The sequence below is a fragment of the Oryzias latipes genome, chromosome 20 (genome assembly GCF_002234675.1).
Source record: "Oryzias latipes chromosome 20, ASM223467v1".
NCBI lineage: Eukaryota > Metazoa > Chordata > Actinopteri > Beloniformes > Adrianichthyidae > Oryzias > Oryzias latipes.
In genome coordinates, this window is record NC_019878.2 from 18,425,895 (window position 1) to 18,439,220 (window position 13,326).

The window sequence follows — 13,326 nt, forward strand, 5'->3', positions numbered from 1 at the left end:
GTACAGTATGACCATATGTTATAGCAAACATAACCACAGCTGTGATGTAATCGTGGCCTGAATCTAATGTACGAGCACCTCAACTTAACTACGTCACGCTGTGTTGAAGAAACGCTTCGTTTCTGTATGTGAGACTAGCGTAAGACTCTACTTTTTTGCAGGTAAGCCACTTAAATATATATATATATATTAGAATTCATAATTCTGAAAGATTTTGCTGATGTGCAAAATGGTGACTGGGATGTTTTTTGTTTTCAACACGGGAGGCGGCATGAGCAGACCCTCACACCTGTACAGAACCATTTCAAAAGAAGTCATTTGTGACAAATATTATTAAGATAGTTTATGAAAATACGCCTCCACCCCTTTGGAAAAACTACAGCGCAGTTTCCTGACTGCTGAAAGCCTGAGAAAACCTTGAATTTTCACATCCATGTCTTGATAATATTTGAACCACGCGACTCATGTTTAAGTTTGGTGCTTTTGTGCTGCTTTAGTGTTCTATGTCTCAAAAAGCTGTTTTTTTTTTTTTTTTGTCTTCTGTGAGAGTGATCAGATTCAGGCTGTGGAGCGACAAAGGCAGTGCTGTGAAAAATGTGTCTTGCTCTTAATACTGTTTTTACGGAGGGAAGATTGTTTTCAGGTGTAATAATTTAGAGTTTTAATGTTCAACAGATGTAATAAAGATCATAAAATTAAACCTGTCTTATTCGTTAGTTACCTAAGTTTAAAAAAAAACGTGTTTGTTGCAGAAAATGAACTTTTACAGCTGAAAACTTTCAATGCACGACTGCCCTCTACTGGCCATTGTCAGTATTGGCATTTTAGGTTCTGCCAAAACAAAAGAATTAATTCGACACAAATGTAATTTATTTAAATATTTATTTTACTCTTATATTTATTTTGAAAAATGATTCTGGTCATCGATCCATTTTCAAAAATACTACAAACGCATTGTGCTGTCAAAGGCGGGTTTTAAGGGGAAGAAATGTCTCCCCAATATATTACAGTAGCAAGCCAGATCTGATGGAGCCAGCGATACAAACTGTTCTTGTGTTCTTATGTAACGTTTGGGTGACTCTGGCCAGATCTCACCAGGGCTTTTTTTTTCTTTCTTCTTCTTTCTTCAGTAGCTGACCTCCGTTTGTTCCGGGGCGATTCACTACAGAACAGCAGGAGCCTTTCAGCTTTGGTCCCGAGGCCAGCGGCTCTCCAAATGATCCCATGAGGCAAGAAAAATAAAAAGTATAAAAGGATGAGCACACAAATACTTATTCTTTTTCAAAGATAGTATCACAGCAAGAAGTGTTGAATTTATGAGCACGTCGTAGAGCTGCTAACAGTAGTGACTACTTCTCAGAATAGATCTGCATAGATAAAAAGCAAAGTGCCATCTTTTAAGTGATTTCAGTCCTATTACACATCAAGCCGGATCCGCCTGATGCTGTAGAACCGGATCGGAAGGGGGGGAAACGCTTGATTTGGATCAGCGTCCTCTCAGAAGTACAGCAAGTCAGATATGGCACCAGGCAGGTGGGTCATTATCTGCATTCGGATCCACCAGTGGGGCTCCATGGGGCTGTAGCGCGTGTAGGGCCGCTTTGACACGATGGCGTCTGTGATGTCATCCATGACGGGGGCGTCGTCCTTCTGCCCGCTGTTGCAGTAGGAACGCATCAACGCCATGAGGTGCTCGAAGTGGGCTTTCCCGTAATCCTCCTTCACATCCGGGGGCGCCTCGCTCCACAGCTTGTTCGCCGTCGTGGCCACCACGTCCCGGGTCAGGATGCCAGTGGCCACGATGAAGTTCCCCGGCTCGACGACGGACACTTTGACCCCCCAGGACTTCATCTCGTAGCGGAGGCAGTCCGAGAAGGCCTCAACGCCGTATTTGGATACGCAGTATGGAGAGCGCATCATGTTGCCCATCCTGCCGTACATGCTGGCGATGTTGACAACACGACCTGCAGGGAGACGGAGCGGGATCTCTGCAGGTGAAAACTGTGTGACAGAAACAGCCGAAAAAAGGGCTCCATCTAAACAATGAAGCTGATTAAATCCACTTTAATGTTTAACAATTGCGCTTTTTCTTATAGATTAGGTAATAAACAATTGCTAATCGTGCTTTTCATTTCTTAATTGAATAAAATAAAAGTGGGTGCTGATTACCTACAGATTAAAAAAGATTAATAAATAATATAAAATAAATAAAAGAAAACTTGTTTTTCTTTTTCCTTTTTTAATAGGCATCGGTTGTTTAATAAGTTGTGTCATAATTTAAGATTACTCATATTTAATGTGTAGCATTGTATGGTTTATTCATTTCACTTTAGTGCTTTTCTGTTGCCTTTTAAAATCTTCATAAGCTATAGAAACCTTTTAGTTTATTCTTTGAATGAAGGGAAATAAAGTGTCTGAACGGGGAGATTTCAAAACAAATGAGTATTTTAGCTCAACCTTTATATTACAAAAAGCATTTGCTTTATTTTCTCTTAGTTTTTACGGAAGGAATGTGTAAAACCCACTTTTCCTCTTGTCAGTGAATGCAGCTTCATTAGGGACTATCAGAACCAACTTTAAACACAATAAACTTGTTTAAAAAACACTAAATAGTGGACATTTTCATAACCATCAGAGCTCCAAGTCGTGTTGTGTTTCTGTCAATAGTCTGTGCAGGTTAGTCATTGTTTTTGGAGAATTTTAGCTGCTAATCTTTAGCAGGTAGCATTACAACCATACAGGAAATCCTGTGATTGTATCTGGAATACATGCTGCAAATTGGAATCATTATTTTCTAGTGATTGCACAGCGGGCCATCTCTGAAATTGCAACACGGCTTTGTGGAGGAGCTGGGATCAGTGTGTGGGTGTTCAGCTCAAACACAAAGAGCAACAAAGAAAGTGTATCTGGAAACAGATGCTAGTGGCTTTCTTTACAAGCTGACCTTCAAAGTCTGCATGGCAGACTGACTCTGTGCACCAAATCTCAATAGTTGACTTGCATAACTTTTTAAATTCTTTGCCAAGTCCAAAGATTTCTGTCTTGTGTCTGAATTTCTGAACTTTGGACGTCTAATTTTTGCAGCCGTCATGCTGACGAGGAAGACGCCATCCTCCAGTTTACCTTTGGCCCTGCGGATCAGAGGCAGGACCGCTTTAGTGACCCGGATGGTTCCCCACAGGTTGACCTCAGACACCTGTTTGTAGGTGTCCACAGAGGTGAACTCCACCTCTCCAAACGTGGACACGCCGGCGTTGTTCACCACGGCCCACAGACCTGCGTGGAAAGAAGAGCACAGAGAGGCGCCTGAGCCCACCTTCCTTTGACTGTGTTTAAAGATCCACCCTGATAATTTTTAACTGTATTTTTTTATCATGATTATGCAGTTTTTATCCAAAATAAAAATAAAAATCCGCCTCTGTGGATTGAATTATTTGTCCAGAGTAAGCCTGCCCCCATTTCCCATCATCCATCTGTTTACACTCTCTTTCCCGGGGCCTCACACCCCTAACATAATATTACCGGTGCGATAAAAAAAAAAGGCGAGCGATATCGGAGCTATCCAGCCTTACAGTTTCCATCCAGATTCCAGCTCAGACGGGGAAAACAAAGACGTTCATGGATCTATTTGTCTGCACGTGGACGCATCAGAATTCCTGTGAATTAGGAGCAATCCTAATTCACAGATACAAGCTTTTTCCAGCTGCATTTTTTTCATCTGCTCCTGATTCACAACGATTTGAAAGCAGAAATATTCCATTTTATGCTTAATTTTCTACATATGTCCTGGTCTTTCCGCCGTCCCAGAATGCCATACCTCTCTGAGAGTCCTCCAGGTTGTTTCTGATAAACTCCACCGCCGCCTTCACCTCGCCGTCACTGCAGACGTCCAGCTGGAGCACCTTCATGCGATCAGAATGGAACTCCTCCAGCGCCTTTGCACCTTCTCCACCTTTATCCTGTTAAGGCCAGTTTGTGTAGCTAATGTTTTGTTTTTTAATATTTGCCTTGAAACTGAATCTGATTTGCAAATGCAACCGACTCAGAAAATATCTTGTTTAGAATGTTTCACTTGTAAAATGTTTGGGACTCAATAAGCTTCGATGCAGATCAGATCCTGCAGACTGTTTATTCTCAGTGTAGTCAAACTGTAACCAGGTTTCTCAGGCATTTCCTGTTGGAGGAATGTGTGCTTTTGATGGATCAGCTCATTCTGGTTCACTGGAGGGGGGCGGAGGGGGGGGGGGTCAAACTGACCTTTAGGAGGCATCCGGCAAACACTGTGAAGCCCAGCCTGTGCAGATGCTTAGCGAGCGCGTGACCAAATCCACTGTCACAGCCTGTGATCAGGACACCTTTGCCCTTCACCTAGAAACAAACATGTCCGACCGTGTTCAAATAGCAAGAGCTACATTATATATATGCAAATTGATCAACGAAAGTCTTCAAGTCAACTATGGAAAATTCCCCTCAAAGTCACTGCTTCGTTTCATTCTAGTGGAAAACAATCGATCTGATTGGAATCAACGGGGTTACCTCAACGGATCCTCTCGGGATCCGGGGCATCGCCACGTACAGGACGAAGAGCGCGTACACCACCACGATGCATTCGGTCACGCTCGTCTCCGGGAGTCCCAGCAGCCTCATGACTGCGTTCAGCAGGGCCGGTAGTCCGAATCCCAACGTCACCGTCAGGAAAACGGAGAACGACACCAGAAGCCCCACTCGAACCATGGACTGTGGAGCCATTTTGGCGGACTGGTGCTTGTTTTCCAGGCGTAGAGATCTGACGGGGGGACGATAGGACACGCCCCCTAACCCCAGCTTCAAAACACAAACGCGTTTTTTTCCGTTCGCTTCGGGGACGCAGTTTGTTGGAAAACGTTTGTGTAAAAATGTAAAAATGTTAGCTCTGTGTGGCTTTGACACAAAATAACGGTCCACTCGGTTTCTTACGGAACTGTATGACCCGGAAGATGATGATCACCCGAAGTGATGCGTTTATTTCAACTCGTAATTTCGAGTTTCACCAGAGGAAAGCTTTCCCCTGAGCCAAAATATTAATGATCAAACGCTTGTTTACATTAATCTTTACTCTTCCTGGGCTAAAAAAATAATAATCCTGAGTCTAATGTTTTAGATGAAGTTTTAAAACAACTTTATCTGACCCATCCACCTGAAAGGATCCTTAAAGAAGCACTATTTTACAATTTAAAAATAAAATCTTAAACTGAACCCTGTGAAAAGGCTCTAAAAACTGAAGATGATTACAGTCTAGATAGAATATATTCATATTACAAAATATCTAAGTAGACAAAAACACATGACCATATGGATTATTGGTAATTAGTTTACTTTAAAGAGATGCTGGAAACTGATCCATTTCTGACGAAACCACAACTATCTGTAACGGTTGAATACGTTAAAACAAAAATCACAGCTAAGGTTCTTTGCTTTGATTCGTTTCTGCTATACAGGCAGGGCCGGCCCTGGTCTTCCGGGGGCCCTAAGCGAAATTTAATTTGTGGGCCGTCTAACTGATCAGCAGCACCAACAAACTGTAATGAGTTTTTTTCTTGGTAATATTAGAGAGCAGATTGTCTTGATATTTAATGCCCCAGCCGTAGAACGGCGTTGTGACGTTCCCCTGCTGAGTGGAGGGTGAATTGTTACAAAGCAATGCACGGAACTGACGGTGGTTCGTTTCCATGCTTTTTTCCTGCTTAGAACGCTGCCCTGCTGGTAGAAACGTGTGTCGCAGGCTGTGAATGTTGAAATTTAATATTTATTCTACACATTCTTACAGCAGTGGAAAACATTAAGAATGTTTGTGTCTTGTTTTTCCTCCTACATAAACAATATTAAAAAAAATATATATATTTCTCTCCCCCATCTTTTTACATTTTCAAACATTTTTGAAAATGCTCCAGGGAGCCACTAGGGCAGCGCTAAAGAGCCGCATGCGGCTCCTGAACGGCAGGTTGTCGACCCCCGCACTAACCCATTAGGGGACAGCGCATCATGTGTACCAGGGACGGCCATTTTCTCTTAACACAATTTTTAGAGAACATTCTAAAAATCGTTTTTGTCTTCCGGTTATTTATGACATAAGTCTCCAACTTGAACTAAAATTTAAGAGCTTGAGGGAGGGGCTGCTAGGTTGTCCACACAGTCTGGTCCTCAGGGGTTCATCCTCTATTCTTTGTGTGAATTAAACAAAACCCTTGTTGGTTTGTGAGGAAACTAAAAATTGTTTCTCTTTTACTACAAATGTTTTTGCCTGTAATTTTCATATCCTTATAAATTCTTCTGTTTTTATTTTTACTTATAGTTCAGCAAACTTTGCATATTATGTACATACATCTAAAAAAAATTGGAAAAAAAAGTTGTTTGGAATGTCATTTAATGCAAATACCAGCAAGTAAAAAAAAAAAACTTTGAACGGAAGTAAAATTCAAGTGTTTTATTTGAGAACAACTGGATACTAAAATGTTTTTTAAACTGCTTTCAGTATGAAATATATACAGTTAACCTCCAAAAACTGCAAAGTGTTTCATTATGACATTTGTGAGTAGAATAGCGAAAACAATTTACATTTTGACATGTAAAGCTGGTGTTGCTGCCTGAAATCCGTGCATACCCTCAGAACGTTTCCAAGATTGGATATCCGTTTCCTTGGAATGCTGCTCGTGCATCCCAAATATACCATGAGAGAAGGTAAATAAATAAGTACATATCCTGAATAATAGACAAAAACAATGCATTCATCCCTTAATGCCTATAAATATGCACCAAAAAATAAATGTGCATTCTTTGGCTCCAAAATTACCCACATTTAGCATCAACATGAAAGCAAAAACATAAAAGGGAGTTTTTTTTCGTGGCGTATCCTGCCTTTGCACAAAAGCAGCTGAGATAGGCTCCAGCAACTATGTGGCCCTGAAAAGGAGTTGGTTCTGAAGATGGATAGACACTAAATTGATAAAAGCTTTCGACATTTTGTCATGCCTTAAATGTTTTGAAATTTTTACAAAGTAAGTTTATAGGGGCATTTTTTATAGCTAAAGCAGAAATAAAGCATTAGAAGAATGTTCTGTGTAATGATGAAATCGCTTTGACTTTGTTTTATTTTAAGTGTGACGTTACAAACGGATAAAAGGATGTACCAGTAAGTAAACAACTGTCATGTAGTAATAAATCCAAATTAGTTTAAAAATTGAAAAAGAACATTTTTTTGGGACCTGTGTGGTGCTTTAAATAGTGCAGCGGGAGTGACTGGTTCAATTCCCGACTCGTTAACAAACCGTCGCTATAAACGCTGACTCTGCGTGAAGATCCTTCATGGACCAGAATCCCTGCTCTGATGCAGATAGAGTAGTGTGGTGGCAGTGTCTCTGTGCTTCCAGTGAGAACGTGCTGGTTCAATTCCTAGTTAGAATAAGGGTCCTTAGGAAGTAGATGTCATAGTCTGTGTCTTTAAACCTGATTGTTGATTTTTGAAACATGTGGAGCTTGTTCAGCTCAAAGGAACAAAGCAACACAGTTCTGCTGTAGACGGATTAGCACAGTGGGAGTGTCTCTGTCCTTAAAGCAGTAGAGTTCAGGTTCAAGTCCTGGCTAGTTGCATCACAACTCATGCTTGGGGTGAGGAAGAGTCAGGGATGCTGAGAAGGGGGTGGCTTCATCTTTAGTCTGGGAGGAGATCAACGACTTCTGTGCTATAATATATAGGTGATGAAGGTTGATATTAGAGCTACAGCTAACTGGTAGTGAGACAGGTACCTAGAAGACTAGAACCAACAGGAGGGCTAAACCAACTAGACTGTACTATTATTCTAATACCTAGAAGCAGCAACTAGATCATGATAGTACCTTCACAGTACAAACACTACATTATGGTACTATACTTAATAAATCTTTGTTGGTGCTTGCAGCATTATTAATAATTTGTAGAAATATATAAAGCTAATTAAATTAATAGTCTAAAATTTTTACTTACACCACCATCCCTCACCTGCCCACCACTTCCAGGTGTTGCTCTACCTGTATTGCATCTATGGTACACAGACCCTGCACACATCCAAGCTGCATTCTGCATGGATCTATCTAAATGCACATCTTCTTCTGGGATCCTCTTCTCCTGGTCCTCCTTCCTCAGGGAGGGGGGGCAAAGATGAAGCCCCCTTTTCCTGGCGTCCTGACTCCTCCTAGCCACAGCTTGAATTGTGAGGCGACTGAACACCTCGATGTCCCTGACTGGGACTTGAACCTGCACTCTCCCGCTTCAAGGACAGAAACACTCCCACTGTGCTAATCTGTCTACGGCAGGACTGTGTTGCTTTGTTCTTTTGAGCTGATGACTGTCAAGGAGCGGCAAAAAGCGAAAACAACAAAACAGAGACGGGGAATTGAACCAGCGCTTCTCTGCTTTGGAGATCAAGTCAGTTCCATCGCACTGTTCTGTACATCAGTCAGCACTTTGTCGATCACCGTTTTTCCTCCATCTGGTGCTTTCTGGGATTTGAACCAGCACCTTCTTGCTCTACTGTCTCCTTTCATCTCCATCAGTGGAACCTTGAAGCTGAAGTTTGATTGACAGTTGACGACCTCACATCACCAGTTGCTGCTGCTTCACCGGAAGTGTTTTTTTTTTTTTTTTTTCCTTAAAAGAGTGTTGGTTCACATCCTGAAAGTGGATGGAGGCTTTGGTGAAGCGTGTGATAGAAACTCGTGTGTTTACTTTGTTCTTTTTCTCCAAGCAGGAACTCTTTCTTTTGCTGATGATGCAGCCATATTACTTTTTTGATGGGAGTATAATCTTCATACGCCGTCATTAAAATCTCCGACTCCGTCTCACTAAAGTATGGCGCTCTCTATTTAATTACATTTTTTTTCTGTTAACCAGGTACGGTGCAGTTTTCTCATTTTATCATGTTCTTTTTGTGTTACTCTACATGCTGTGGGGGGAAGGTGCTAATGAGAATGCGCACTGAGACTGCTGCGAGCTCTGGCCGAGGGGGAAAAACACAGAAGAAACTCTGGACAGCATTGTGAATTTTTGTTTTTTGTTAACCAAGATTAAAAGAGATTGACTCAGCATCCAAGCGTGGTCTTTTATTCACTGGAACACAACGCAGAGCAGAAAACTCCACCCAGTTACAGCAGCACCGCACCGTTACCAACCTGCTAACAGGTTATGGGCTCAGGAGACGCCTGACACTATAAAGTGTGTTTTCCACTTTTGTGAGGAAGTTGACACCATGAGCAGACGAACAGCTGATGCAAGCCGCTGGTCCCGGCTTCTGTTCGACGGAGATGAGAAGAACTATGACCTATGGGAAACCAAGTTCTTGGGTCACCTTCGACTACAAGGATTGAAAGACGCCATTCTGAATGCGCCTGACCCTGATGATGACGATGAGGATCCAGCTAAAAATGTGGAGGCATGTGCTGAACTGATCCAGTTTCTGGATGACAAGAGACTGTCGCTGGTGATGCGTGAGGCAGCAGATGACGGCCGCAAGGCGCTACAGATCCTGAGAGACACCTACCAATATAAAGGAAAGCCTCGTAACATCAGTCTTTATACTGAACTGACTTCACTGAAAAAGCCGGCCAATGAAAGCGTAACAGAATATATAATCTGCGCTGAGACAGCGATCACGGCCTTGAGAAACGCTGATGAAACCCTGAGCGATGGTCGGCTGGTTGCCATGATCCTGAAGGGGCTACCTGAGTCATTCCAACCATTTGCAATCCATGTGACACAACAGGATGAGACCAAGTCATTTGCAAAGTTTAAAACAAAGCTACGGAGCTGTGAGGACACTGAAAAGATGTGCGCGACCGCCGCAGGTGACAACGTGATGAATGCCCACGTGCACCAGAGGGAGACCTGCCAGCCCAGGTGAGCGAGGAGCAGAGAAGGCGACAAAGGACTTTGTATGCTTCAGATGCGGCCTGTAGGGACACCTGGCCAGAACCTGCCAGCGCAAACTGTGGTGCAGCTTGTGCAAAAGCAGCACGCACCGGGACAGCACCTGCAGACGCAGACAGCACCTGCAGAGGACGAGACGACGCACACAAAGCCTGCAGCGAGACGATAAACCAGGAGAAGGAGTTTGCTTTCCGAGTGACCGAGGGAGCAGACATTAGATGGTCGACTCTGGAGCAACTTCACACATCATCACTGATCACAGGAAGTTCAGACGTTTTGATGAGAACTTCCAGGCTGGACCACACTGTTTGGTGTGGTCTGGCTGACGGCACAAAGTGTAAAAGGGGTGCCGGAGCGTCGTGGTGATGCGGAGGTCTGTCTGATTGACAGCAGAGGCAAATTTAATTTGTGGGCCCTCTAACTGATCAGCAGCACCAACAAAATGCAACTGTTATTGTAATATAAATGAGATCTCTCTATTACTACACTTAGTGAATGTATTATTGTTGCTGCTGAAGAATTGAATACAGTTTATTGCTTGCATGTTGGATGCACATTTAGTGGTGCCAAAAAAATTAAAAAGTGAAAAGAAAAAAATATGAATGAAAAATGTATATAGATATATGTTTTTAATGTAACATTTGGCACTCAACAAATGACATTCACAAAACTCCAACTTATTAAAAACAGCAACTAAATAGAAAATCAAATAACGATAAAACAATCCAAAATAAAAAACACAACAGCTCAATGATGGGGATTTGAGAAAGTCAGAGTCTTTATCCGTCTGAAAAGGACCTCTTTGCACCAAATCCATTCGTACTGGATCAGAGAGTGTGGTTGGCCGTTCAGCTGGACCAAACTTACCAGCAGCAGCATCAGCGTTTTCCCTTTCAACAGAAGATGTGGTGACAGGAGTTTCTTCTGCAGCTAAAAAACAAGCATTATTATTATACAATAATCAACGATAAAGCTAATAAAATAAGAATACCAATAATAGTTTACTGGCTCATTTAAAATCTGTGTGCAGGTTTTTCTCAATTTCATGATCTTTTTATATATTTATGAGAGATTGATTGTTTGATTGTATATTTGCATGAGGTCATATTTGTTTATCTAAATATGAACAATTTGGGACTTCATTCTCTACAGCTGCTGTTTATGAAAAAAGGGGTTATGCAGACACTGTTTTTTAAAATACTTTACATTCTATTAAAGTTACTTAAGATGACATCTTCAGTGATGTCAGGAACATCTTGGGATGTGGACGCTGCACCACCTCCAATACTTTTTCAGAGCAGAAGAAACTGTGCAAAACATCCTCATTATGTAAAACCAAAACTGCAAAATACAAATAAGAAATAAATGTACCCAGTTATAAATAATAAATGTGAACACTAATTTGAGTAGAAATGGAAATATACACATTTATACACTTCTTTATTATTATTTCGTATGTTCATAATTTTAAAATTAGTAAATTTATTTTGTTCGTCATTTATAAATGAGAAAATCCATTTCCTGTTTGTATTTGGCAGTTTTGATTCTCCATGTTTCATGCTAATGCAAGATTTTAAGACACACTCATTGTTGTAAAAGTCAGTTAGACTACCTGACTGTCTAACAGATAAACAGCAGTTTTTATATAGACATAAACCGGAAAATGCAGATCGCACTAAATATGTGTTAGAACAATGAAACAATACGATAACGTGAGTTAAAACATTTATTTATCAGCCACTGTCGTCATTATTTGCTTTTCTCTGCTCTCTGCCGTTTTGGAAAGTCATGTCTGACCTCATCTTGGAAACTTGGGTATCAGAATTATTTTCAAGTTTTCCATTGGAAATTACGACAACGGGATAGTTTTGTGCAATCTTCACCTCGGATTGATTAGTATTTTACTTAAATCGCGCAGCTGCACAGAAAGGCAGGAGATGAATACGGCCCCAACATCCTCCAAACTTACCTTGTGACTGATGTTTCAATTCTTCATCTTTTTTCAGCTCCTGATGGATAAAGTCTCTTTGGCATAAAGTTCTCTTGTTGTCGCGTTGATCAACGTGACAAAATGCGCTCGTTTTCTTTTTCTTTTTCCAGACTTTATTGAAAGAAAATGCGTAAATGTACACTGTGCCAGGCTCAGATGAAATGATGTTGACCAATCGTTGCTAAGACTGGCGTAATGTCATCATTTGGGTTGCCAGATTGGTTCAGGTGTGTTGAAGGGGGCGATCATTAAAGTGCAGCCAACTTTCTTTTGCACAACATTCAGAGCGCACGTTGGTACGGACGCGCTATGAAATGGGTTGCCAGATTTGGCTCTTTATTTTTTTTCGCCACTTCGGGGCCCTGGTGGTGGCGGGGCCCTACGCGGCTGCGTATTTCGCGTATAGGGAGGGCCGGCCATGTATACAGGGCAGATGCTTAAGGTTTATTTTATTAGTTTATTTACAAAACAAAGTAATCCTGTTTTTTCCCCTTCAGTTTAAAATTATTCAAGTCATGCTTTGCATTTTAGTTAACCTAATTGAAAAGGGTATTTACATCATTCGAGGGGAAAAACCTCCAAAGTAGGGCTGCACGATATGAGGAAAACTTGCGATATGCGATATTAGAGATTAATATTGCGATATAATTTGCGGTATATAAAAAAATAGAAAAATGTCAAAAACATCATTCCCATTTCATTGCAACAGTTTAAAATTATACTCCAAATGACCCTCTTCGACAGGTGACAAACATCTAACGTAGGCCTCCATCTGATTGGTAAACAATGGGAAGGCGTCCATCTGGTCTAAGCATAAAGGGATTTATTTGATTCGTTAAATGCTTCAAGCTGCCATAAGATTGTTTTAACATATTTTGGGTTTACGATTTATTGCGATATTTGCAGTCTTTTGCGATATCCCTATTGCAGAGCTGGATATTGCAACGATAAATTTGCGGTATATTGTGCAGGCCTACTCCAAAGTTTACCTTTGCAAAAAAGCCCAAATGCAGGCTTATTCCTTTAAAAAAAAAAAAGTTCCAAGGAAAAGCACATCTTGTACAGACCTACGAGTAAAACTCATTTGAAGCTCCTAGTTTTACTTTTGCTCATTTGGACCTTTAGTCTGAATAAAAGGTAAATCCAGCAGACGTCTCTGTAGCCTGAAGGATTTGTCTGCTTTGCCAACGGTTCCCATTTTCAGCCTCCATGACGCCGACAAGGCTGTAGAAAGAGCAACAGCTCTGCAAGTCAGCCAAAGCTACAAGGCCGTGCATGACTATTCTGATTTACTTAAGACATTTTTAGCTTGCAGAGTTAATGAAACCTTCAAACCACTTAGTTTCCACTTTTGATTGCATTTAAACTATTGTAACAACTCCCCACCTCAGGAAGGATC

General features: G+C 41.3%; 1 protein-coding gene across 1 annotated transcript; it reads right to left on the minus strand.

The window, feature by feature from the left end:
- Window positions 1-535: 535 nt before the first annotated feature.
- On the minus strand, window positions 536-4,961 carry LOC101169570 (D-beta-hydroxybutyrate dehydrogenase, mitochondrial). The gene is made up of 5 exons (XM_004081090.4): window positions 4,537-4,961; window positions 4,258-4,368; window positions 3,818-3,959; window positions 3,124-3,276; window positions 536-1,964 (listed from the first exon to the last, which is right to left on the minus strand). Exons 1-5 carry the CDS (start codon window positions 4,747-4,749, stop codon window positions 1,498-1,500), a joined length of 1,086 nt encoding a protein of 361 aa, XP_004081138.1. The 5' UTR covers window positions 4,750-4,961; the 3' UTR covers window positions 536-1,497.
- Window positions 4,962-13,326: the final 8,365 nt, after the last annotated feature.